The 26,743-nt window shown below is 39.2% G+C and overlaps 1 protein-coding gene across 1 annotated transcript in view; it reads left to right on the forward strand.

Annotated features, from left to right (window-relative positions):
- The window catches only part of ARHGAP10 (Rho GTPase activating protein 10), a 153,988-nt gene that overhangs the window by 126,270 nt on the left and 975 nt on the right, over positions 1-26,743 (forward strand). Inside the window, exons 20-22 of the mRNA XM_052772153.1 lie at positions 2,237-2,399; positions 15,965-16,096; positions 17,560-17,651. Of these exons, the coding sequence (XP_052628113.1) occupies positions 2,237-2,399; positions 15,965-16,096; positions 17,560-17,651 (387 nt within the window). The remainder of the gene's footprint in view (positions 1-2,236; positions 2,400-15,964; positions 16,097-17,559; positions 17,652-26,743) is intronic.

Consider the following 26,743-nt stretch of genomic DNA (forward strand, 5'->3'; position numbering starts at 1 on the left):
TTTACTTTCTCTTATGTGCTCTGAGAAACGATTCAACAGAAAAATGTCTGCTTTCTGTAGGGAGGTGCGGTGAGTTGGTCATATTCATAATATTTAAGAACAGATTAATATTCCTTTCTATTGCTGTTTTAGTAACGTTAAGTGAACGCTTGAGGTAAACGTGGCCTTCTAATACAGTGTACGCAGTTTGATAATCTGGGTTGCATTAATACTACTATTTTGAAAAGAAACTGTGATGAATTAAAAGGACTTAAGTCTATTTAGTTTTAAGAAATTCAGTTTCTTTATAAAGTAAAATTACTGTCTGATCTCTCAGATCTTTATCATTGTGACACATACATCTGCAAATGAGATGTAATTAATTAGTTTTTACCTGGCACTCCTACGGTTCTCATGCCATGTCATGTAAACGTGAGTGGCAGCATCGTGGCCTGGATGCAGCGAGGAGGTGCGAGGTGAGCAGGATTGGGCTGGAGTGTGGGTGACTCACTTTCCCAGGTTAATGTTCTCCTCCTCAGAGCTTACCATACTTTGGTACTATGGGCTAATTTAGATCCTTAAATTAGCAGCTGCTTTAGGGAGAAATTTCCAGATGATCACTTTTATCATTTCAGTGTTTTTAGTTGTATGTCATTTTACTCTCCAGGGAAGTTGTTCTCTGAGAGTTGCTAGGAGGGGGTGAGGATGAGATGGCTGCGGAAGCGGGCGAGTGCTTTGTTAGCTTTCTGCTTTTGAAGCAGGAGGAATTGAACTGGTTGAGGCAGTAATAAAGTTGTGAGAAGGATTTTATCCAGTGAAGATGGCTTTTCATTGTCCACATTTCATTGTTGTTGCATTTTTAATTAATTAAGAAAAAATAATAAAGACATCATTGCAACAGTACTGCTTAACTTGATGGAGTAGAATTAAGCTCGGTTGTTTGCTGTGCCGATGCCAATTCACTTAGAAGTAGAAAGTAATATTGTACAGGACTTTGTCTTCTATAGTACTGTATATAGGAGATACAGCTTGTCAAGCAAGCATGATATTTTAACAGCTTTTGATCATATTATTGTGATGCTGTGTTAGGACTTGGTGGTTCATTTTTTCCGCAAAGCTTTTGGCCCTGAAGGAGCAGAACTGTTTTACCAAGACTGTGGGGTCAGCGGCATCTAATCCATTCTAGAGGGACTTTTGTGATGTTATTTAGCAGAGCTGTGGGCCATGTTCACCAGTACTAGTGGGAATAGGATGGACAGAGGAGGAAAGGAAAGGATGCAGAGGAGCCTTGTAAAGGGTGGCTGGAAATGACCCTTGTTACCGTTAAATACTAATATTCTGAAAAGAGCCACAGGCCCCATTCAAGACTGTGGGCTTATCTGTGCTGGACACTTTAATGTTTGCAATGGTCCTCATTTCATACACCTCCTTTAAAACTTATATACAGCTGCTGTTTAAATAAAAATTTAAAAGGGAAAAGCTATGTGAGTGAAGGTTAGCTTTTCAGTGAAGAACATGCTGTTTGGCTAGATGTGCCAGCATGGTTTGCAGTGAGTGCTGTGACACATTGGTAATTTCTTACCGTCCATGGAATAGGAATGGTGTTCCTTTAATGCTTTCTTGAGCAATCATATCTGAAGGTGTTGCCTCCTGAGTGATTTTCCAAGAGTAGCTTATGAAAACAAATAGTAGACCAGAATAAAATGAGTTCTCTTAAAAGTAACACCGTTAAAAAGGAGTAATAAAAGTAACGTTCTTGGGTATTGCGTGTTTGTTAGAGATCTCTTTCTTATTCTGACCTTTTTAAATTTCATTGTTTCATGTTTGATAGGGTTGTACTTATGGTACTTGAGAGCAATCATTTCCTCAAATGTGTATTAAATTGTTTTTAGAGACTGTGTTTTTAGAGAGACACACAAATGTGTATGGCCTAAACTGTTTTGTTATCTGAAGTGATGCGTTTGTCTAAAAATAACCCCCCAAAATCTAGCATTTCATCTACATAAAACACATGTTGAAAAGGGGACCGGGAATACATTGTGTTGTGAAGATAGCCTTCTGATAATGATGGAGGAAATTGTGCAATGGTACCTTTTGGGGAAATGCTGGGGGATTGCTCGTCCTCCAGAATATCCTGTGAAGATGGGACAATAAGGTTTCTTCTTGTATATATTTCAGGACATTGTTACCAAAGTAGCTCCTTTGGCTCATGAGAAGATTCTTTTGGTATCCTTCTGACTTGTGGTCTCTTTTCTAGCTGACAGTCACAGCTCTCCCAGAGAAGACACCCCAACCGGGAGCATGGATTCTCTTTCTTCCCAGTCTCCGACACCTGCCTTCTCTAGTAGCCCCCCTGGGCTCCTGGATGGAAATCACCTTATTATGGACAGTGGTGATCTTGCAGGCTGGACAACAAATCTGTAAGTAACCTGAACGTTAAGTAACGATTTTTCCACCAGTTTGTGCACATGAAACACATTTCCCTTTTCAGTTTGGTGGCAAGCGAGTGATTTTCAGAAATTACATATAATTGTGTTTGTTTTCTTCTGCTACAAAAACGTATGTGTTTATATGTTGTGGTGGAGCTTAGAGGCTACTTGAATGTTTGTAGGAAAGAAATGTTCTTTTTCTGCAGAAACCTAGTGTATTTTACTGTAACATATTACAAAATTTTAAGTGTTTTTTATTTAGGCAATGAATATGTAAGTTATTCTCTGTATGATGTATTACCCTAGTTTTATTTCAAGACAGTGTTAAGCTACACTTAGATGCAGGGCCATTAAGATGTAGGGCCAAATTTGGGATTTGGATAAATACGCTGTAATGAGTGTATGCTCAGATGCTGTTGTCTAAGAACATTATCGTTGTTAATTTCTTCTTAACAAACTAAATACCTGTTTCCCAATGAAAGTGCAGTCTGTCACTTTCAGCAGATTCTGTAGATGTTCAGTTTTTGAGTGTGACTTCAGCTGAGCAAAAATTGACATTACAATGTTAGTCCTAACTCTGTAATACATATTCAGGTTTGATAACACACAAAGCTGAACATAACTTGTTTTTTAAATCAGAAGTTGAAATTGAATTGAATTCTCTGGTTTGCTATTCATACAAACTTTAACATATCAAGACAAAGTTTTCCAGTCTTCAGTGCCAAAAAGATGGAAGGAGCATGTCTGGAGAAAAGATTTGTTACAAATATGTTCCGTAATGGCATTCTGAGTAGCCTGTTCTGTTGATGAAGCAAGTGTGTAAAATATATTTGTAGGCGTATGTAACACATGAGAATATATTGATAGCCATACAATGGGTTTATATTTCTATATGCACACACAAATAATTAACTGCTGATTAGAGTACTTATTAGCTAGAACAATATTTTCTCATATGTATTGAAAGAATTCCTGATTTATAGGTATTTTACATAGGTGTCATTTCTTCAGTAGAGGAATGAAGTTACTCTTTCCTTATCCTTTTGTACTGTCTACTAGTAGCAGCTAGCGTTAACAATAAGTTGTATTTGACAAAAAGAGGTGCATGTGTGGAAAACATGTTGTAGATGGTATAAAACTGGAATGTCTATGAAAGGAAGCATAGCTAATTAAGGAACATAAGGTTACCAGAACATTGATAATGTCACTTCAGAGAATAAGAGAAGGAAGTGTTGGTTTTATCCAGAGGATTCAGGAACTTCAGGTACCTTCAACCTGAAGGAACATTGCATTTTTTCCATTTGTTAATTTTCCTCAAAAATTATACCGTACTGCTGTCTTGGAAACTTTTTTTGATGGCTTGAGGTTTTGTGCTTAGTTGGAAACAGTACTTAAACAGTTCTGCTTGGAAGGAAAAGAAAAAGTGCACGGTATGTGGATCCTAGATTATTTGTCAAAAGCAGTTTCCTTCTTCCTCTCACCTGTCTGTGAAGTTTGCTTAAGTGCTACATCTGTAACAAGCCTCGACAGTGACAGAGTAGTCTGTGAATGGTACGTACGTTCTTTCCTCTACTTTCTCACCCCAGATTGGCTTCTCTTCCCCTTCTAGTTCGGATGACTCAGAGGGCCTTGCCTTAACAACAACAAAAAAAACCCCAAACCCAAACCAGCCCCACTGTATCAATGGTAGAGGTAGATGTGTAGCAATGGAGAATGTACTTGGTGGACTTCAGCAGTCATTGTGCATCATGGGGTCCTGTGGCCAGGGAAAGGCAGTGGTTGACTTGCCATTTTGTAGCTGTGGTAGCTCTCATAGCTCCAGGAAATGTAGCATTGGCTGTTGAACTCTGCTTTGGTCATAAATTGGACTATCCCAGAATTAGGTGGACAATAATCCTTTCTGTTTGTGCAGGATTTCAAAATGTTTTGCATTTTGTGCCAAATTGGAACAAAATCAATTCTTAAAGTCTCGGTATCCTCTCTAAAATAGTATTGCAGGTCTTCACTGAGCTACAGTAAATACCATACTGAGTCTAGGTGAGATGGAAATACAAGAGGATCTGGTTTCTCAAGTTTCTGCTGATGTTTATAACACATGGGTGTTACTTGTAAGAGATCGATCATTATAGAATCATACAGTCAACAAGGTGACTGCTTTGTGGTCAGAAGAGTTGCTTGCATTGTTTCCAAGGGGAGGGACATTGTGTTATGGGTCAAGATACATCAGATATTCCAAGGCTGGTTTATATCAGTAGTTTGCTTTAAGCAAGATCACGTCATGGATAGCAAGAATACTTTTTTGGTATTTGTTTTCAAGAAAGGAAAAGCTTGTTTTTTCCTGAATGATAGCTTTTGTCACCATGATGTTTCCTGGCAGAGTTTTTTGTGATGGCATGCCCTTTCCTTGTCCCACCTTTAAAAACAAAAGGAGCTACAGCTTTCAGCATGGTGAGAGGAGCACCAAATGAAGGCAAATACACCCTCACCTCCTGGCTGGCACTAGGAGGGGACTGCATGTCCAGAGTGGTGAAAGAAGCTGAGAGAGCAAGCTATACGACTGATTTGAAATGTCTCACAAGGCCCTGACTGCTCAATTGTCATGTCAGTATTTAAAGATGTACTATGCATACGGTGTAACTGGAAGGTGATGTTTCACATATGTGCCATTTTGAAGCCCTGCTAAGCTGTTGGTTTTCATGTCTGTAAGTGTGTGTCTGCCTGATGCTAGATTTTCTTTGAAAGCTCTGTGTGCATCAGACATATGCCCTGTGTTGTCATGTACTGCTGTAGGGATGAGTAGAGAGTTGGGTGATGGTTGGCTCTTACTGCCCACAGCAGGGGTGGTTCTCAGTGGAGACCCAAATTGGCTGTTCTAAGATTATTTTGCACCCTAAACATTTTTCAACCTTTTTCTGAAGATATTTTTAACTTCACACTTCCATCTAGAGCCAAATACTATAAATAAATAGATTTTATTTTTACATACACTCTGTGGTGGAACAGAGAGAGCTTTCTTCCCCCGTCAGTCATGAAGTTACAGAGTAGTTTATGTAGACACAGGACTCAAACTCCAAATACCCCAGGATGGCCAAATTACCTTTTATACTTGATGGAGCACCATGTCATAAACATGTATTGTTTGAAAATCCCTTCTATCCAGGGATGCTTAGCACAAGCTAATCTCAAGACATAAACTGGTAATTATGGTAGTGAGCTGGATAGAGTATTCCTCCCTTGTAGTGCTCTCCACTGGTATGGGTGGTTTTTTCCCTTTAAAGCAGGGCAGCAATGGCAATCTCAGTTTAATGTTAACCAAAGAATTTGTATTCTTTCTTTTTCCTCTCTGCTTTAAGTGTCTGTACACACTTGCCCTTAAGCTACAGAAATAACATTGTACAGCCATCTACCTTCCTTAGGTTCCACTGGAGCCGCTGTCAAAGTCTACTTTGCTCTGACAGAGCTCTAGGTGGTTACCGTTTCTATAAGGAGAGCATGTTTCCGACTGTTTTGGGACTGATGTTGGTATAGTTTCATCAGCAGTGCATTCTCAAAATGTGCATTATTTCCCTCAAAGCCACAGTTGGTTCTGGGGAAGAAAACCGAGTTTCTATGTTAGCTGCACCCAGTTCCTTGCACGTTCCTTCTAATTCAGATTGCCACCACAGCTGGCGTTCTGAAGGTAAGCAGTGTCTTCTAGATTAAATGTGGTTATCCATATAGGCATTCTTTAGCAGTTTTCTTTGATCTGTACCTTCTGCTATTTGAGCCACTGGAAAATAGGCAATATTCCCTCTTTCAGAAATTTGCCAGTATAAAAGTTTGTAAAGTAGAATGTACAAATACAGTGATATTTGCCATGTTGTGCTTTGGGTTTAACAAGTAGGTCACGTATTGTAACATTTTATTCTCTCCATACAGAATTAGATATATTTTGTGAGTTGCCCATAATATTATTCTGACCTGGATTAAAACAAAAAAAACCAGTCCTAACCAAGTGTTGTGGTTTAACCCCAGCTGGCAACTACACACCACACAGCCGCTCACTCACTCTCCCCCAGTGGGATGGGGGAGAGAATCAGAAGGGTAAAAGTGAGGAGACTGGTGGGTTGAGATAAAGACAGTTTAATAGGTAAAGCAAAAGCCATGCACACAAGCAAAGCAAAACAAGGAATTAATTCACCACTTCCCACTGGCAGGCAGGTGTTCAGCCATCTCCAGGAAAGCAGGGCTCCATCACGCGTAATGGTGGCTTGGGAAGACAAATGGCATAACTCCGAATGTCTCCCCCTTCCTGCTCCTTCCCCAAGTGTTATATGCTGAGCGTGACGTCATATGGTGTGGGATATCCCTTTGCTCAGTTGGGGTCAGCTGTCCCAGCTGTGTCCCCTCCCAACTTCTTGTGCCCCTCCAGCCTGCTCGCTGGTGGGGTGGTGTGAGGAGCAGAAAAGCCCTCGGCTCTGTGTAAGCACTGCTCAGCAATAACTAAAACATCCCTGCGTTATCAATGCTGTTTCCAGCACAAATCCAAAGCATAGCCCCATACTAGCTCCTATGAAGAAAATTAAGTCTATCCCAGCCAAAACCAGGACACCAAGCAAACTTCTAACCATCTTTTGTCCATAGCCATGAGTTTTCCCCAAACTGTTTTCTACCCTATGACTGCAAATTACCTGGGGAGTTTAGACCCTACAACCCACCCTTTGCTCCTTCCTTCAGAGTTGCTTCAAACCCTCGTTGATCTGAGGAAGGGTTATTGCTAATCTCTCATGGCGAATGAATTTGTATTTTCTTCCTCTCTCTTCCTTTCCTAATAATATTTTTGCTATTTCTTCTCTTCTGGAAGCTGCTGCAGGTTGTTGCTCCCTGCAGATTCTGTGGCAACAGGCAGTCAGTTGGCAGTGTTGGTAAAGAAAAGTATTTTTATAAAGGTGTCACCAGAAGCACTAGGGATCCATTGACAACAGATGAGGGGAAAACATAGAGTAGAAAGGGGAAGGGTAAGTAAAGAAAAACACCACGCTGGAAATTCAGGAAGTAAAACGAATTGAGATACAAAATCGAGCTATCAAACCAAGAGCGAGGGGAAGAGAAGGACAAAAATACAAACATGTTGTGGCCAATAGCCTGGAGGAGGAGGAGGAAGGAAATTTGAATTTCATGGAGGAGGAAAAAAAAAAAAGCAGTAGGAGAGGACAGGGCTTAACAAGAATAAAAAGTCGGGAATTACTTATGTAGGATTTGCCTAGAAAGGAAAGCAGGTGCTCAGTAAGCTAGAGTGTGAGTTCATAGCGTATAAGACGCTGTACACTCCTTGCGTGAATACTTAGTGCTGTGTCTGCTTTAAAAGTGGACGAAGCCTGAACTTTTGTGTAAGGATGCACTTAGTACAGTGCGAGCTTTATACTGGTGTTGCAAATTGGCAATTTTTGTTTAAGGTATTGATGTTGCTATTTGATCCTTTTTCTCACTTCCCCAGTTAGTGCATGTGGATCTGGTTTGTGGGGTGGTAGTATTTGTTTCTAACACTTTTTTGGTGAAGACTGTAAACCAGCTTAATTAGTTCCCTTTATCCAGCTCATAGTTGACCCACACAGTGAGTTATGCCAATGTTTCTGTGAAATACCTTGTAGCGTCACATCACGGCGTAGAAGAGTACACACAGAATGTTAGTGTGAAGCATGTAATGTAGTGAAATTCATCCTCTGGCTTAATTTCTCTGTCCTACGCAGCTTCTGGTTCTCCTATTGCATTTGCCCAAAAAGTAAATAAATCTGCCACATCTTTTTTGTAGGAGGCTCGATAGCTCTTTGCTGGAGGATGTGACCCTGACATTACTTTCTGCCTTCCTGATTGGCACTCAAAATTATGCACCTTAATCACTCAGATTTTTATTCCTATGGTGTAAAAACCTCAAATTTTTAATAATTCAACATATGTGGTTTCCAAAGAGGAGTTTGGGATTTCTAATATTAAGAAGCTGACTGGCTTTTCTAAGCTAGTCCCCAAGCTGTTTTGATAATAGTGATGGTCTTGGTTTTGGAGATGTGTATTAGAAGGGGTTATGGATAGCTCTTAAAGTGCAATTGAACTATGGAACAATAGTCGATCTTCCCTTTTATATGCAGTTGAAAGCCAGTGATACATCGTTTGACTTTCACCCTATTATATTATGGCTTTACACTTGCAAACAATATATAGATACAGTGATAGCTAAACTAGGTATATAAATCTGTGTCTAATAAATATATCTAAATAAGTGAAGGTACAGTGTAAGTTAGAGCCTGTAAAATACAACAATTTTTTTCATCAATGTTCTCTTGCAGTGAAGTAGGTGATAGTGCAAAAGACGCAATATCAGACATGAAGTGATATAATTCAATTAAAAAAGGGCAAGGGGAACTTTTTTTGTGGCTCTTGTGGTTTGATTATAGAATTTGCTACATGGCTTTGGTTACCTGTATCAAAATTGTTTTCAATCTTCAGCTTGCTTTATATTGTTTAGGTACTATTAAAATACTTTTTTTCCTAATTCTGTTTTATTATGCATTAGAAATTATTACTCTTGAGCATAGTTTTGGGCTTTTTAACATTTATAGCTAACCTAATCTATGCCAAAAAAGGTAATTATTGTAACTGATGTCTCCTCTTTCCTTGAGAAGTAGAAGCATATTGTGTCTTAAACCATAGGACCTTGTATTTGAATCTGTCTGAAGTGCCAGGTCCTGCAACAGATTTTCTTCAGACAAAATATTGCTTACTCTGTGTTGGTTGTATGGCCTGCACGCACTCAGTTCCCAATGCATTTTGAATCTGTGTAAAGCTTGGGCATGTCCTACTTCCATCTCCTCCTCCCAATTTCTGCACCTCCTATGATGCTTCTGACTGAAGTGTTACCTTTTTACATCTGGGTTAGGTATTGGACCCTCTTGCTCCCATGTCTGGTCTCCTATGTGGCTGCATGGTCACATCACTAACCTTTCTTTTTTCTGAGGCGCTGCCTTGACAAGAGGTCCTTCCCTGCAGCTGTAGAGCCTATATCCTCTAATCCTAGCAGAACAGGTCATAAGGCAGCTAATTCCTATTATCGTAGAGGGAAAGGAGATCGTGCGTAATACTGGTCTTGAGAGTATTGAATTGCCTTAATTCACAAACTCAGGCTACCTGTAGTAATTCCAGAATTTCAGAGTAAGGACTAGTTTCTCTCGCCTTCACCTTCAGTAATCAGGATGATGGTGTTCACCAAGCTCTTCACTGACTTCCCAGTGGGCCAGAACCATTTATTGATATAAGGTTTGTCTTCAGCCTTTTCTGCAGTGCTGGCTATAATGGCAGCTCACCTCCGATGGATTAATGTAGGTTTCCCTTATTGCGATGACTGATTCATTGAAAGGTAGATTACAAGTCATGTCCTAAACCACTGTGGACTGCCTTGTGTCTGTTTTCACTTGACCTCGAAATGAACCAAAAAAGCTGAACGCTTGGTATTCTCTGGACTCGGTATGTGTTGTAATTAATCTTTCTGAGGATCTTTTTCTGATAAGGAAAGATTTGTTACTGTAACTGGCCCATTGTTGTCATGAGATCTATTTGTGGTTACAGTACAATGCCCTATGCCAGGACTTACCTACAGAGCTTACAGACTCACGCCTCACAGTGCTGGGCTTTCAGAATTGCATCAGAGTCTTCCTTTTTGGTTGGAAGTCCGCTACATTATCTGCATGATCTCTTCTTCAGTCAGATCATGAGAACTAATGTCTTGTTCCTCAGCTGGAGAGTTCATTTTTGGGATCTGTGACTGCAGGGTCTCTGGGTTCCTAGGGAGCTGGAATATGGTGACTTCTGATGGTTGTTCTGGATGGAGCCACGGTGCAGGATGTGGATGTGTGTTTACCTTGTCCCCTCCTCTTTCCCTTCTGCCTTTGGGGTTTTGCAACTGGAAGGGATGGAAAGCAGCCTGTCCCTCAAACCTCTTCACTGAGTGTGTATATGAGTGGGGGTGCATGGCTTGTTAAAGCAGTTACATTTCTGGGCTCAGAATAGTAAGACTCATAGTTTTCAAACTGAATCCCACCTTGGATGCTGCTGTAGGAGCATGTAAGATGCAGTCCTGACAGTCCAAATACTGAAGGTACTCAAAACCCAGAGGAGAAATAGAAGCACCAATGTAAATAGCTTTTCAGGAATGTGCAAGGGACCAGTGGCCAAGGAAATAATCCAGTCTTTCTTTCATTACTTTTGCAGTTCTTTATTGGTTCTCCTGCCACTAAAATATTCTGTTACCCAGCTCAATGGTGTATACGTGCTACACTATGGGCATCGTTTTTGGGTTTTTAATATCCGCAGAGGCTTTCAAAATGGTGATGAGAGCCATGCTGTGCAGCATCCTGAGTGCTTTCAGGGTCTTTGTGATCAGGCTCGGAAGAAGCTACCTGTTCTTTGTGAAAACTCAGGCTGTTCAAATTCCTGGTGAGCAAACTGATGTTAAAAGAGCCATCAGATGGCAAGGGAGAGCAGAAATAGTGGCGTTCTGCACATAACAGAAGCCTTGGAGATAGTTATTAATTTTGTTTGACTGCTGAACGAATTCCCATCAGCCTTGTTACATCTACATCAGTAGACTGCATCTATAGTCTCCTTTAAATTGGATAGTTTCTTTCTGTTCTTTCTGTACTTTCTGGCAGTGGTGTGAATTTGCAGTTTTACATAAATGAAGAGTGACTTCAGTTTTAGTGTCTTGAAAAATTTTTATAATATGTAATGCCATCATCTTATTTTATTAAAAGATGATGCTTTAACAGCTGCAGAAGGCACAGTCCAGGTACGTAGCAGTGCTCTTTGCTCATTGTGCTTATTTTGCAGTTTGTTTTTGTTTCAGCTGCCACCTCTTCAGTGACTCAGCAGTTTGAGAGCTGGTTTAGCGGAGCAGGCACTTCTTTTTGTACCCTTTTGTTATGCAAGCAGAGCAATAGCCCTCATTTTGCAGTGCCTTTGAAACAGGCATAATATAACTTAGTCATGTGGTTCATACAAAATAGACTTTGCCATCTCCTTTTCTTCCAGTGGGCTAGGCAGCTGGGCTTGACAGCAGCACCGCTGTGTGAGCACAGGGTGTAAGCGGGATATGTGCTCAGAGCAGGGTGAGATGTGGATGCAACCACTGTGATGAGCTGAAGTTTCTTTTTTTTTTTCTCCTCCTCTTTTTTCTTTTCTTTTTTTCTTTTCTTTGCATGATTCCAGGGAACACGGCCCCCTCACTTTTTTCCTAAAAGGAACAGTAGTATGCTATAAGCTTATAGAGGTACATACTTCATTTTTGCTTTGTCTGAATTATCATTTAAAAATGCTTTAACTTAGGACAGCTGCTGTAGACGTTAGCTTCAGATTTACCAGACTGGCGTGAAAGATCATTTCACTAATGTGTTAGCTGCTTCACTGAGACTTCACAATCCAAGTTTAACAAAACCTCTATTTCAGTGCTGGCTGATGTGTTCTGTATAAATGAAGGTTCAGGAATATTGCGTGCATGTTACATAGTTTAAATTTTGGGGGTGGAGTTTCTTTTCAGAGGGAACATGGATGAGGAAAATCTGTCCTGTTTTGTTTCCAGCTTTGCTGCAACTAGGACAATTTCTAGAATTTTGTCCATGAATTCTTCTGCTCCCCAGCCTCACCAAGGCACAGGGGTTTTAACATGCAGGAAGATCTTTGTCTGGTGGTGGAGAGTATTGGATTGCATATTGAATCAGAAATAGCCGACACCTTTTGATATACTCTGTCATTTTATAATGAAACCTTTTAAGAACACTTTCATTGAGTTTGTCAGCCAGACACTGTGATACGACAGTCATGGGGCTGCCAAACTCGTCTATGAAACAACCCTTTTTTTCTCAAGAGTTGCAGTGCAGATTCTTTTTACAGAATCTCTTCTTCGCTCTCAAGATAAGAGGCTGCTCTTTAGCTGTGTTACCTTAGGAACCAGCCAGATAAACATCCAATAAAATCTTGTTTTCAGGAGTTTGTTTCTGAATATCAGTACAAAATCTCTAGCTTATTTTCAGTAAGGCCATTTCCCCCTCCTCCTTACGCCCAACGTTCACTATGCCAGACAATATAATTTTTTCTCAAAGAGATGGTTATGTCAGGCTTTTTTTTTTTTTCTTTTTCCCCTCCCCACAGGAAATGCATTAATTTCGTTTTAGCCCTTAGGAGAAAGGATTTCTTCAACATACCTTCTTAAAGTTGAGATGCAATAAGATATGCAATACTTTCTAATATATCATCACTTTGATAAACAAGGCGTGCCAAGCTTTATAGCAGGGTAACATTGCTATCACAAGAATGTTTTCAAGAAAAAAAAAAAATTCCAGTAGTTTGTTGCTTACACACCACAACATTGGAACTGATTTTTCCTATTCAGTAAAACTTTCTGTTTTAATAATAAAATGAAGTGGTTCCTGAGATAGCCAAGTACAGTAAATAAAAAAAACCCTGAAATTCTAGAATGTGCTTAATATTTAAAGCTATTAATATTTTTTTTCTTCTTCTTCTTAACATGGTGAAATTATTGCCATTGAAAAATGTTTATTTTCCCCCTGCTGGGTCCTAGAACATGATCTCTTGCTTGGTAACCAGGAGCTGAAAGTGACAGGCAAATTCAGGAGCTGAGCTGCAGTGCTTTCGCTACAGCTGAAATGTATTAAGGGAATTCATCAAAAGTGGGGGAGGGAACAGCCCAGGGCTCCACGTACCTGCACGTCTGGAGCGTTTTTCCACTAAAACTGTTGGAGTGGCTCAGAATTTGTAGAAAACCCGCCAGTTTTTACATGCTTTTATATAATGCTGCCTGGTAAAGGACAGTGTAGTCTTGCTAGTTGATAGATTACCCTTCTTGTTGAGTCTCTGTAACTTGAAAAATAAACATGCCAGGACGTGGATCTGAACATTTTATTTCATCTTCTGTTCCTTTATTTGCACACCTTTCCTCTTTTTTTTCTTTTCCTTTCCTCTCTGAGACTCAGCGAGAAACCATCTGGTATTTATTCCAAGTATTCTTGTGAATGACCGTTGCTTTCCTGGGTCAGAGGGTATCTTTTGTGTCTTCTCTGTTCTGAGTATTGTTTTGAAATCATTAATCCTGTGTCTTGCACACAGGCAGTGTGTGTTGTTCTAGAGCTGATCAAGTAAATTACATAGATTAATATGATGCACGTTTCAATGAAATATTTAACAAATGGAAGATTTTATTATTCACTTGTTGAAAACCGAACAACACACATCTGAGGTATGCGCTAGAGAAGACCACTTGGTAGAATATTCTTGAATCATGATTAGTTTGCATTAGAGACATTTTAATACTCTTCTGGCAATATACTTGGAACATTATTTTTCTATTTTCTGTAGTTTTACAGGTTTCAGAAATGAGCCTGACACCAATCTTAATGTTGGAATTTATTTGAATTGAATAAATAAGAGCACAAGGAAAATGTTTTTTCTTTAAATATCAGGATTCTTTTAACTGTAATAGTTTAGTGTATGCAAGTAGCATACTTTTATTTAATTCACTTTTGAAAAAGGTTCACCTGCTATGTTACTGAGTTAAAATTAATTCTGCACATATACATTATGTGCAGAATGAGGGAGAAATAATCTACTTTCTAGCAAACTTTATAAACTTTACGCTACCACGAAGAAATTTTTTATCCTCAGTATTTAGAGAAAACAATACAAATGCTGGTGTTCACTGTTTGTGTTTCTTCTCTGAATGAAGTCACTTTCAGCGGAAGGTTTTGTTTTACCTGGGGAATATTTTTCAATGATTACATAAAAATGGGAGGAAGAGGACAAGCTCAAGTAGAAGTAAAACCCCAAATTATGTAGGTGCTGGTCTTCAAAGCTGTGTAATTATTGGAAGATAGAAATAATTATGTAGTGGAAGATTCAGAAGTGGTGAAGCAGACTAGATGTCCTCTTCCCAAAGTTAAGCAAGAAATACGTTTCTAGTCAGCACAATTCAGCTTTTCATTCAGTTTACTACATTTGATTCCTTCCTTTATTTGGTAAATCTGATAGTTTTAAAAGCAGAGCATGTTTTGATAAACCCTTCTGGTTATGATTCCAGCACATTTATGTTTCATTTTTATTAGTGGAATTAACTGTAGAATGCTGTTTCTATATGCTGTGATTTCCAGTCTTCATCCAAATGCTGCCTGACGCAGATCCAAAGGAAAAGCTATCGTGTTGTTAAATAAGAAATGTGCCATTCACCATTTTGTACTGTACTAAATTTAAAAATTAATAATCAAAATAAATGTCTGCTTGACTATGTAATTGCTAGAATGACTATGAGATATATTGGCTAGGAAAATCAGTTTGTAAAAGTTGAATTTGGTTGTAAACCATGTTATGCAAACCAACAATAGTGATCCTTTCTTCTAGAAATTAAATATCCCAGTGCACAAGAAGATTAAAATTAGCTATGTAAGTTAGGTTTCCTGCTTTCTTTTATTCATTTACAATTATGACTGGGGTGATTGTTGATCCCTTTTTTGCTTTTGGTCAATCCACCTTGATTAGGTGTGTATTTATACCCCCACAAAAACCTTCTTGACTGGATTCCTAGATTTTGGTGGTACTTTGCAGATTTATGCTATCTAAGAGGTTAATCTTGGAATAAGATGAACTGATAAATGCTATATTGTGAAGTCTGTACTACTGAGTGATGATTCCTGCGTGAAAGCTGTGTGCAAATGATTTTGATTCTGTTTCTGCTTAGGAACTGCTCGAAGTCCAGCTCTTTGTTCCAAAGATATGCTGACATTAAATGTTTGGACTATTTGTTGTTTTGTCCATGCAGTGAAAGAAAGCCTTCCAGTGCTGGAATGCTTTGGTTCTTTAAGGTGTAAAATCAGGAACATCCTTTATGTTGGGGAGGACTTCGTATGTTTTTCAATGACGAATAAGTTTTAACTTTGGCTGCTATTTCTTCTCCTCTTGTGGCACGTGTGTTCAGCCATTAATTTAGTGCATATTTGAACAGTGTGTTCGTGAGGGCAGCCACTGAGGCAGTATCTATGTCGTTATGCGAATGAGATCTCAATCCAGAGCCAGCATCATGATCCCAGTGTTGTAATAGCTGCAGCCTCTTTTGAAATCTTCCCAGTCGTACATGCCTTAGTACAGCACTGTGAAGATTTTTAAATAGATTCATCAAAAGTTGTAAAGGCAAAGTGGCAGCTCAAATAATAGCCTGCTATATGCAGTTTCATTGTATCTATCTTTATTAGATAAGGAATGTGGAATTTTGTTTCTTTATTGGTTATGTCATACATCTCAGGTGATTCGTCTTAGCTTAGGATGTAGGGCATGTAGGAGAAATACTTTCAAGGACGAAATGCAGAATCATATGATGGCCATGTCTGCAAAATCAGCTCAACATTATTATTGGGTTTGAATTTGAGGATCTAACTAGTTATGTAGTTATGAAGATTCAAACATTTTGGTATGAAAAGAAATTTTACTCGCCTTGTTAATTCTGCCTTGCATATATTTCCTCTTAGTCCTGGTCAAAGCCGCCCGTCGATGGTCTCATGGATGAATACTCCATCTGCTAACCCAGCTGCCAGAAATACTGCACCATCCACTTTCTTCTTCCCTAACCCTGCCACTGGGAGTGACAGAGCAGTGGAAAGGTATGATGTACACTTCAGCTTTTGCTGGTTATTTAATTTGCCTCCTTTTTTCTGTGTCTTTTTAAAAATAGCTAATTCATGTCTTCTGCAGTGTGTGAATGATTATCTCAAATCAAGAAATGCAACCTTAGCGATTTTGACAGAATAAAATAACAGTCTACTTTATTTTTCCTTTGAACACCTTCCTTGTAGAAGGCTCCCAGATTGAGCCAGTGGCTTGTTGGTTAATACAAGCAGACTTTGATTTGGGTGGTTAATTCATAGAGTCTCTCTACTGCAGTGATTCTCTTACAGTGCCTTTTAAAATACAGATTCTTTCTTTTCTGTAGCCACCCACGTCAAATTTAAGTTTCTCAACCTAGCCTTCTTGCCTCTGAAAGACTTCCCCATGTCTTTACCTGTCTCTCTGGTTTCATTCTTTTTTTTCAGTCTTTTGGCCTGCTTTCCTTCCGTCCTGTTTCTGCTTCCTTCCATGTTGTCCATCTTTTGAAGTACTTTTGCTTTTTCCTTTGAAGGTCTTCACCATCTTAGCTTTTTCCTTCAAGTTTTGTAATATTTGCTTTACTAATTAAAGAATTTGGGTATGTTCATAAATTCTTTCCAACACTTGGTAACAAAATTCCATTTCTCATTACTGGTAGCATTTTGCACCAGAACTGCATTGTCTGTTTGACTGCAAGTTCCTTGGGGCAGGAAGAATCTTTCCCAATGTTTTATGTGTAGTTGTTGTTGCCTGGGCTCAACAAAAGATGATTTAATGGTGTGGGTGCTGTGTCTAAACAAAGCATCATTGGGCAGCAGCAAACTGTCAGTTCGCAAAGGCGTGATTAAGTAAGACGTGCCAAAAATACTTATATTTTCCAAGATCTCTGCTTATGGTACTTGGAGAAATGAGTACAATGGACAAATTCATATCGATGGCTTATCACTGAGCATCCTGAGAACACCTCTGAAAGACTGCCCGAAATGTTAGAAATCTTACTGCGTTTAGGACAAAACAGTATCTTCAGCCTAGCCTAGTAATTTTGTATTGTAAGCAAATATAAAAAGCAAATTCTGTACGGTAACGGTGAAAAGCTGAATTGCAAGATTCATGAAGAAACATTTCAGAAGATACAATGATGATTAGTCTACAAATTAAGTATAGTACACTTTGCCTACTATTGATTTAATTACTGATTAGCACTTGGCAAAATTTTAACTGTAGTTGAAAGTCGAGTTTAACTACCATAAAAACAAGTGTGCATAAAGTTGGGAGTATGATATTCAGAAATGCCGACAGTAAGCTGTGAAGCTTCAGCTTTGGCATTTGTGTGTATGAATTATAAGCCTGTAATGATGCATGTGAGATTGTGTTTAAAGTTTTAGTCATCTCCAAATGAGAATGGAGAGAGGATGGTTGAGAAAGGCAAGTGTCTTTGTAATAGTAAAAAATGACTATAGTTTATAATTTCATTTTTCAGCATTGCTCACCGAAAAGCAAGAGCAGTTTATCCCTGTGAAGCAGAACATAGCTCTGAATTATCATTTCAGATAGGAGCAATTTTTGAAGATGGTAAGTACTGCTTGAGTAAATATAAAGCAATGAAAAACAAATTGAGAAAACTGCTAAAACGGCTTTGGATAAAAATACAAGCCTAACTGCTATTCTGCCAACATTGCTGATGGCACACAGTTGGTGACGTAGAAGATTTCTGGTACGCAGAAGCTACTTAGCATGTACTTAGCACTGTGAGGCAATGCCTTTTATATTGGGTGAGTAGACACTTTTCAATTTGTCTAATTTTTCAGCAGCATTTAAACGTGTTGTAGTACCAAAAGACATGATTCAGCAATAACATCTTGGCCTATGAAACTATTCTTTTAAATGTGAACTCTCATTGTAAAATAGCATTTGGGCTTTCATTTAAAGAAAAAAAACCCCTGTTTAAGGATTTTCAAGCAGGCAGAGCTCCAGGTAAATCAGGTAATCACTGGAGAGAAAAGGGAGTGTTTATTTTTTGGATCAAGGTGTGCCTTAGTGTGTGTATGTACTTACAGAAAAAGGAATATTCACTGAGGTGCAGAATGAAGGCCTGTGTTTAAAGATTTCTGTGGACCCAAATATAGTATCACACATGAACATCCAGAAGGTGATTCCTGTGCTCAAGACTGTGTTGCTTCCTCAGTGAGCTTCCATGGCTCTACTCTTCAGCAACTGCACAGGGACTTCAAACTGATAGGAACAGTTTTAGTTTTTAAACCTTACACCAATGACTACTGTAATACAAACTCTGAAGATGCAGAAGATGACGTTAGAGCGTAGTTTCTTCCTATTGCAAGGAAATTCCTATTATAAGAAAGAGATGGTATGGAATGGCTCAACAGGGCCTGGACAAATTCAGCAATTCTTGTTAACTGAATGAAATTTAATAATAATTCTAAGCAGAAATTAATTCATAGTAACAGCACGGTAAGACTGTTGTTTGTTACAAGACCTTGATAAAAAAGTACATTCATGCTAAAAACCGGAAGACTCTTAAGTTTGGCCAAATCTTCATCCAAATTTTGTGCAGACTAGGGTATTCACAGTCATCTGAGAATTACACCCCTAAGAACCTTGTGAGTATTGAGACTGGTATTTTAGTCTTTCAGTCTGTCTAGAGGCAGGGGGGTAGTAAGAGGCATACTGGCCTCTAAAGAGTCTGGAAATTCTGCAGTGATGCCTGTTTTCTTCTCATCCATTGTCAGCTTTTAGCTTGCTACTAGGTCAGAAATCTGATATGTGCTTTCCAGAGGGAAAGCGGTATTTAATTCTGCATGACCAAACTCACTTAGGGGATGTACTGCCCAGTCATTCAAAGATCACGTGAGAATCTTTGGTTGGATGTCCAGTAAAGGAGGAGTATTCCAAATTCCCAGTTAACATCCAGCAGGAAAAAGAGAAAAGTACACAGTCTAAAACAGCTGGAAAACATCAACCTGCAGGCATTAAAAAGCTAACTAAACATGTCTTATATTTCCCAAAATGCACCCTGTTAACTCTGTTAGCACTGGATCAAAAGCGTGTGTGGGAAAGTTTGTCTCATAAATGAAAATCTTTTCTTCCTGTCCTCCCCAACCCCAGTAGAATGTTCCTGATTTGTTTAATGAGCTGAAACAAATGGGAAGCTCAGCAGAATTTTTTTTTTTTTTTTAAGCATGTATAACAACAACAACAGAATTGCACAGACATAGGCATCTCCTTCCCCTTCTTTGTGATGCTTATTTTAAAGCAGACAGAGCATAGGACATTCCTGTCCTCTCCCTCCTCCCAAACAAGTAAATAGTAAGCCTGGTCCAGACTTCAGTTCCGCTTGTTTTGCAACAAGCAACTTCCGCTTGTAAGGTGGTCTGGGGTCCCCACTGGGTTCTTCCCTACTAGCACCCACTTTACAAAAATCATACTTGATGTTTCCTATTAGAGCTGCCTTGCAGGCAAATCACGTCTGAATCAAGTTAGGTGGGAGACCTTTTAAAGATGAATTAGCTAAATGATTGCTCTTTTTAAAGTCTCTAACACCAGTTATTTTAATTTAAGTTTTTTAAAACATGACTGATAGGGATCTTCAGCAGACATAAAACTGTGTACAGGAAAAAAAAAGCTAGTGCATGGGGGAAAAGATCTGATGCATAGAAGAGAGGCATTTCTAATGCAGAACAGCAAGGGCTGCACACCTGTTGTGTTGGCATGGGATAAGAAAGTCTTTCAAGAAGCAGTTGCTTGTGTGTCGCGCATTTGTGCGAGAACAATGTTAAGATTCTTTTCTTGTGCAAAGAGATTGCTAGAAGTTACAGCAAAGCTGCTGTGGTTTTGGTGCATTACAGCCTCAGTTGAGTTTTTCAACTAGAGAGTTGGATTGTCCAAGAACAAGTACAGAATTCGACTCATTGGCAGCTGTGGAGAAATGTTTCAACTGTAAGACTCTTTTTCCATTTCATCATACAAACAAGGTTGGAAGCTTGGGAAAAGGCTGTGTGAATTGCATTTTGAAAACCTAACTGCAGATTTCCAATGGGAAAGATCACATTTCCTTAAATACATTTGTTTTGATTTATTCCACTGTATCCTGGTTATTTTATAGGCATTGTCCTTGCCCTGCAGGGCTTTCAGCCTAACGTAGGCTGTGGATTGGCAGAAAAAAAGAGGAGAGCGTGCAAGTAATAAGGCAGTAACTGGACGTATGTAATAACTTAATGGTCATTCCATAATGGTTCCCAATAGGTTATGTCATGGATGGCTCTGTCAGTATAGAAGGGTATGCTCATTAAAAGTGCACACCAGTCTCCATATTTGAAACCTCTGAAATGCCTTTTCTTTTTGCACTAGGCACCCTTGTGTCTATGCTGGGATCAGATTCCAGTGAATCAATTCAGGTTCTTTAGTTACTCAATTTAAATTCCCATATGCCCTAATAAAGCCCCCAAATGAAGAATTAAAGTAATAATACATCAATTCTGCAGCTCTACCAATAACCTTAACTATCAAAGTGACAACGCATCAATCAAGTTGACATACAGCTAGTATCAACCATTAAAGTAACTGTTAAATTAATGTCTACTAAAAACTGCTGCTTCCATTAGTGAAGGTTTTATCTGTCTCTCCTTTCTCCACCCTGCCTGTCTCACTTTTCTAATACCGACTCTTTCACCTCTCACTGTTTGTTTTTTTCCTTTCTCTTCCCTCTCTTTTCTGCTTTGTTTCCTTCTCTTTTTGTTTCCCTTCCCTGTTCTTTTGTTTCGTCTCTCTTGGTCCATAGATGTTGATTGCAGCAGTTCTCTCTTACCTGTTGTTATCCTGGATGAATCTTTCTGGCTGCTCTAGCCTGAGACAGGATAATGGCATTTAGTGAAATACAGTCTAGCACCTGTCATAGCTGCTAAATGTAGTATTGGTGGAAGAAGGTAAGAGTTTAATCTTTACTCCTGTCTCTATTTCCTGTTTCTAAATGGTGGAAAAAAAAAAAAAATCTGTTTGTGTCTCAGGATGACAAGGTTAGATTTACTAATATTTTAAATTAAGCTTTACATCACCTGATAGGAATCTGTATAGAATCTGAACATTTGCATATTCAGGTGTTTTCAATATTGCATGTACATAGTGCTACCCCGAATCCCACACTCTTTCCGTTAAAGTGTCATAGAATATAAACGCTAAGGTGCCATCTGGTAAGTTAAAAAGAAAAGGCAAAGTTTTCTATTTAATTGAATTGTGTAAGAAAATGAATAATGTAATCTGAACAATATCCACTTTTTTTTTTTTTAAATCTTCAATTCAATTTACCTTAGGCTGTGCCAATATTTTTATTTCCCAGTTGCTACAGGCTGTATTATTGACAGCACGTAACAATATAATTCAAGTGGTTAGAGGCAAAGCTTGAAGAGTTTGCAGCTGGATAAGGGCACGTATGGGAAGAAGTAGAGTATGATCTGAGATTGTGAGAGACATATGCTGGCTGTATATTTTTGTTGTTGTTGAAGCAGATATTCCCAATAATCATGGAAAGAATAATCAGACTGCCTGGCATTGAAACCTTGCCAGCCTTGGAGCCAAGTGTTATTAAATTTCTGGTTCTTGAAAGAGACTGCTTAGAAGTCAGTAAATGGGAATTTCACTAGGGAGAAGTGTTTTAGATAGGGTAAATGGTGTTTAACAACAAAATTCCTTGGCAGTATTGCTAGCAGGAAGGCTTCCTGAAAACTTGTCAAGATGGCTCTCATCAAAGCTTTTTACAATTTTTAAAATCAGCTTTTAGGGGAGAGAAAATAGGGGGAAAACTGAAAAAATGTTTTGTTATAGTGATTTTCCTCGGGAAAGGTGTGGCACTGATTGTCCGTACCAAACACAGAAGGAATGCAAAAAGCCGTGTTCACACAGCCTTTGTCATTGCCCTCTATCTTTCCCAGTGTAACAAAGTGCCAGCCTTAGTTAATGTCCCTGGTTTTGACTCCAAGGCACTGTCTTCCCTCTTATTGATGCTGTGGCTTCTGGACTGTCTGTCTTTACGGTACTGACAAATGAAGCATTTACATCAAAGAGAAGTAGTACTCCTAAAATACTGTATTGCATCGTATGTGCAAATAATTCTTTTGTTGAGGTAAAAATGAGGATAAAGCTACTTCTTTGTGCACCTTTTGTCTGTGGATTTCAAAGTACTTGGAAACATTTATGTGCGTTAATTATCTCCATTTTACACCTGGAGAAACTGGGTGTACAGGCTGTGGACAGATGTTCTCTTTTTCAGCTATCTCCATGCCATTTGGAGGTAGTTACCTCAAACTGCTGCTGAAAGTTTCAATCACTTCACCAATAAAAAGTACTAGACGAGCACTACCAAATTCCTACTGACTTTGCTAGAAGTTTTAAAAAGTCACTGAAGGTAGTTTGACCTTAACCAGTCTGACTTTGCTCCTGCCAACAGCAGTGGTCTCCGGAAGAGAAAAGTTAAAATGGAGGATGTTTAAACTGACGCATTTTACCTTGTAGTTGGGGGGGGGGGGGGCTGCCAGAGATGTTCAGCTGTCAGGTGGGATGGGAATCAACTCAGGAGAAAAACCCCAAGTCTCAATGTCTACACACAGGTCACCGGGTTATAGTGCAGGGAAATTGGCAGCAACTCAGCTGACCAACCACTTGCCTCTATTTTAGAGTAAGCCAAATTATTCTGTGGGCACTCTATTTATTGTATTGACTAGATCTCCACCAGCTGTGATAGGAGCTTAGGTGCTTATATATAGGGAAGTCTCCATCTGCAAGCTGAATTCCACCTTCACTAATTTGTCATGGTGTATCAGTGTGTTTGCTTTCGTCCACAAGCCTGAGCCCTTATAGGCAGACCGTTTTATTTGTGGTCACATGGTAAATCTTTAGCAGAGTCAGGAAGAAGACCCCTTGGCTCCTAGCCCTGTGTCCTGTCTGCAAGATAATTCAGCTTCTCACAACATACTTAAGGGAAACAGCAAGTTTGTAAATTTCAAATTCCATGCTAACCCTAACCATGCTAAATGTGTATTTCTGTGGTCAACTTTACCCACAGGGACTGTTTCAGAAACCCATAGGGATTTCTAAACACAGAGGGCTTGCAAGCACATTTTGTTGCTTTAATTTAATTTCTTGGTGAAAAATTAGCCAGCATGATTGAGTTCTCTGGAAGTGTATTCTGGTGTTGTCGTAGTTTTAGCAGTGAGATTTCTGTTGCCCACAAAATGCAATCCTCATTTATGTAGCCTGTTGGGGTCATTACTTTGTTTGGTAAACTAGTCCATCAGAAAGGGAGGCCGCCTTGTGCCAGGCACCATGCATGTTAGATTGCCTCCCCAGTTTGTTTCCTCCCGAAACAGCTAGTTTCCACAAAGGTGTGGAAATTGGTGTGAATCAGTGTCTGATTCAGTCCCGCTGAAGTTAGTGGCACCTAGGCAATGAACTAATACCTCTGCGGAAATGAGTCTTGGTCTCATTTATAGTCGAGACCCGTGAAACTTGGGAGCTGCCAAAGTAGAACAAGGTCTGCTTATAGCATTGGGTCTCTGGGAAGAGCTGCTTACAAATTCTATGTATTCGCAGTTAGGTAATCATAACATTGGCAATATTGAAGCCATTTCCTATGGAGAATACAGAAAAGTAAGAAGAAATGCTGCAAATGCCAAGTTGACCTTATTGTGTTTCTTGATTAGATGAAATCAAAAGAGCTTTTACTTAGAGATAAGAGCTTTTACTTAGAGATCTCATTGCAAGTTGAAAGTCTGTTGATTTTGTTTGTCCATTTGAGTTGGCGTGATTGTTCTGTAGCGCTTGCTGTCATTACTGATGGTCAGACATTCTCCTTCTCTACGCTTTGCCCCCACTAGAGTGAGACTGCTGAAATGGCCTTGCAGCAGGTATTGAGGAAGCTGCCATCCCACTCGGGGGGGCTCCGTATCTTTTACGCTACAAGTGTTTTCCCCTCCTGTCCCTAGCCAACATAAGACTTAGTCCTATGGGATGCTTGGTCCAATAATGAGTTGTAGTTTTAAGGCCAAATATGTGGTTTCTGCAGCAAGGTATTTTTAAATGAGGCAGGCCTGAGAAAGTGCTAAGAACTGTAATCATTGTTGACGGAGAGGGAATGACAGAAAGGGGACACTACGGAACATCTTCTCTTGAGCAGGGTATTTTTTTCAGAAATAGCCCGTGTCCTGGGTTTAGGATGAGCTGTGCTTGAGAGCAAAATGTCTTTTGTGTGGTAAAGTGTTTTTTATTTTAAATGAATGCTGTTGTATGCTAAACCTTGGAAATGGATTAGCAAAGAAAACAGGATAACTGGATCATTAAAGCAGCTTTACATTCGGACAGTTTCGCCATTAGTATAATTTGCCTACGGAAGTCGTCAGTGATGTACATGGGTATCTTAACCCTTCTTGCATAAGGTGATTTGAATGGGGCAGAAGTCTTGCCCAACATGACAGTTGCCACTGCTGCTGAATATTAAGAATTACTTCTTGGTACGTTTTTTTAAAAAAAGACTCATCTCTAGGAATGGTGATCTTGCGTAAAATGTGAGTGCTAATTCTTTCTTCAGTCTTCAGAGTCTACAAGAAACTTCTGCTAACAAACAACAAGGCCCTGAGCTTGTAATGTATGCGTACAATATTTAATTTCCCAAGCACAGAGCTCAGTTGCACCATACATGTCTAGTCTTCTGGGGTGAAAATGGTATTTGTCACTCAAGTCCAATTGCTCGGCCATCGTGCATTATCTCTGAATGAGCTGTAGTGTGCAGAATTTGGTATTATGTTATCAAACTTGTTTAGAAAATACTTCTTTTGAAATTTGATGTTGTGTTGAGCCAAGTGATTCAGCATAGTTTGAGCATTTCCTCCCCTGCGTAAATCTTAGGTAAATTTAAATTTCAGTGTGATCCCCTCAGATGAGGGCTACCCTCATTTTGAACAGGCCTTTGGTTTATAGACACTCGCATGCCAGTAATATCTGTCCTCTCTCTACTGTAAATTGAGGTTGAGCTCCAGAGGACAAGTAGAAATTTCCTACTTCCAGGTTTTCTAGTTGTTTTTCTTCCTAATCTGTCATTTTTTGGAGTTTGTTTCCTGTAATACAGATGTGCTCCGTAGGCATGGGAGACTCCAGGGAGAGGTTTGGCTGCCCGCTAGAGCTGCTGGCGTATTTGCTGGAAAGGGTAGAATTACAGCCGCTGTGGTGGAGCTTCTGGAGGGCGGTTTGTGGTGGTGTCAGCAGTACAGTTTCAAATGCATGTAATTGTGGAATAAAAATGACAAAGGGAGAGGAGGGCCTGCTAATTACTAATAGTAATGTAAGTTACTGTGTGCAAAGAGATCCTAAAAGGTAATTTTCTCTGGGTTTTTTTTTTCCTTTGGAATCTTTCTGTCAAACGTACTCATAAATGTAAGCCCAGACTTTTGATCTTAATCTAAACTGTGAGTATCATTTGAAAGCAGTTTTGTTCTCTGGATTCCTTGGAGGTATAGCTGTTGTTTAAACCGTGGTTTCTCAGCACAGCTTTTAGCTTCACTGTCTGACAATAATAGGACACAAGGAAAAAACTAGGGGAAAGTATGCTTTAAATGCTCAAAGTTAGAGCCTTACAATGCTTTTGAAAGTGAGACTTAACATGTTGCTCTCTCTTAACTGTTATTTCCCTGATTTGTAGAAGGCTACAAATATCACATTCCCCAATGTGTTAATGTGTTTTAAATAAAACACTGACATGGCTGGCAGCATGTTTCAGCATTTGTCTGATCTCTTCCCTAAATAATGTCTGTCTCAGAAGCACTGTGAGGATAAATTAATATGGTAGAGAATATCGCGGGTCGCTAAAAGTGTGGGATTTTACAGTGACATAGGTAAGTAGGTACCTGTATCATATTCTTATAAGAAAGTTGATACGGGAATTTGAGGACTTTCTAGTCTGTTTTCCAGAGAAATGAGGCTTATGCTTCTTTTTTAACTTTCTGTCAAATGTGGTCAAAATATATATATATGAAGACAAATTACATTAGTTCTGTTGCTCACAGAATAAGGGGCTTTTAGAGTCTGAGCTGAAATTTTTCTTATTTTGGAGTCACAGATACTCTTGCATAAACTTTGGGATCAGCAGCGGTAAACACTTAGGATGGCAATAAGGAACATGGCATATTGTTCAAGCCTTTCCTTCATGTTTTGTGAATAGCACTATGTATTTGAATTTCAGAGAGAGGATTTAACCAGAAGAATGATTCAAATTTTGTCCATTGGTCTCTTCCAAGAGCAGCTGTACTCTGTGAAGAAATGGTACTTGGAGTGAGATCTGGCTCATTTCTATTTTCCCTATAATCCTTTACATGCTTACTTTTCATGCAGAGTAAGGTCCTATGCCATTTTTCTGTGGCTCAGAGCTTCCAGATTCATCACCTCTGCTCAAGACAGGTTTTTTGGTCTTGCTTTGCCCCCAGCTACTGAAATTGTTTCCCACTGTTTGATACGAATTCTATCTTTTCCCCAAAGGCGTCTAGATTTTCTATTTTATAAACCTGTCCTAAGTTCCATTAACTGTTTCCTTAGTGAAGTCTCCTGCGCCTAAAAGCTATTTCAGCATGTATACTTTGCAGAAGGTAGTTCAAGCACCTACATTATGC

This window comes from Harpia harpyja, chromosome 2, assembly GCF_026419915.1.
Source record: "Harpia harpyja isolate bHarHar1 chromosome 2, bHarHar1 primary haplotype, whole genome shotgun sequence".
In the NCBI taxonomy this organism is placed as follows: domain Eukaryota; kingdom Metazoa; phylum Chordata; class Aves; order Accipitriformes; family Accipitridae; genus Harpia; species Harpia harpyja.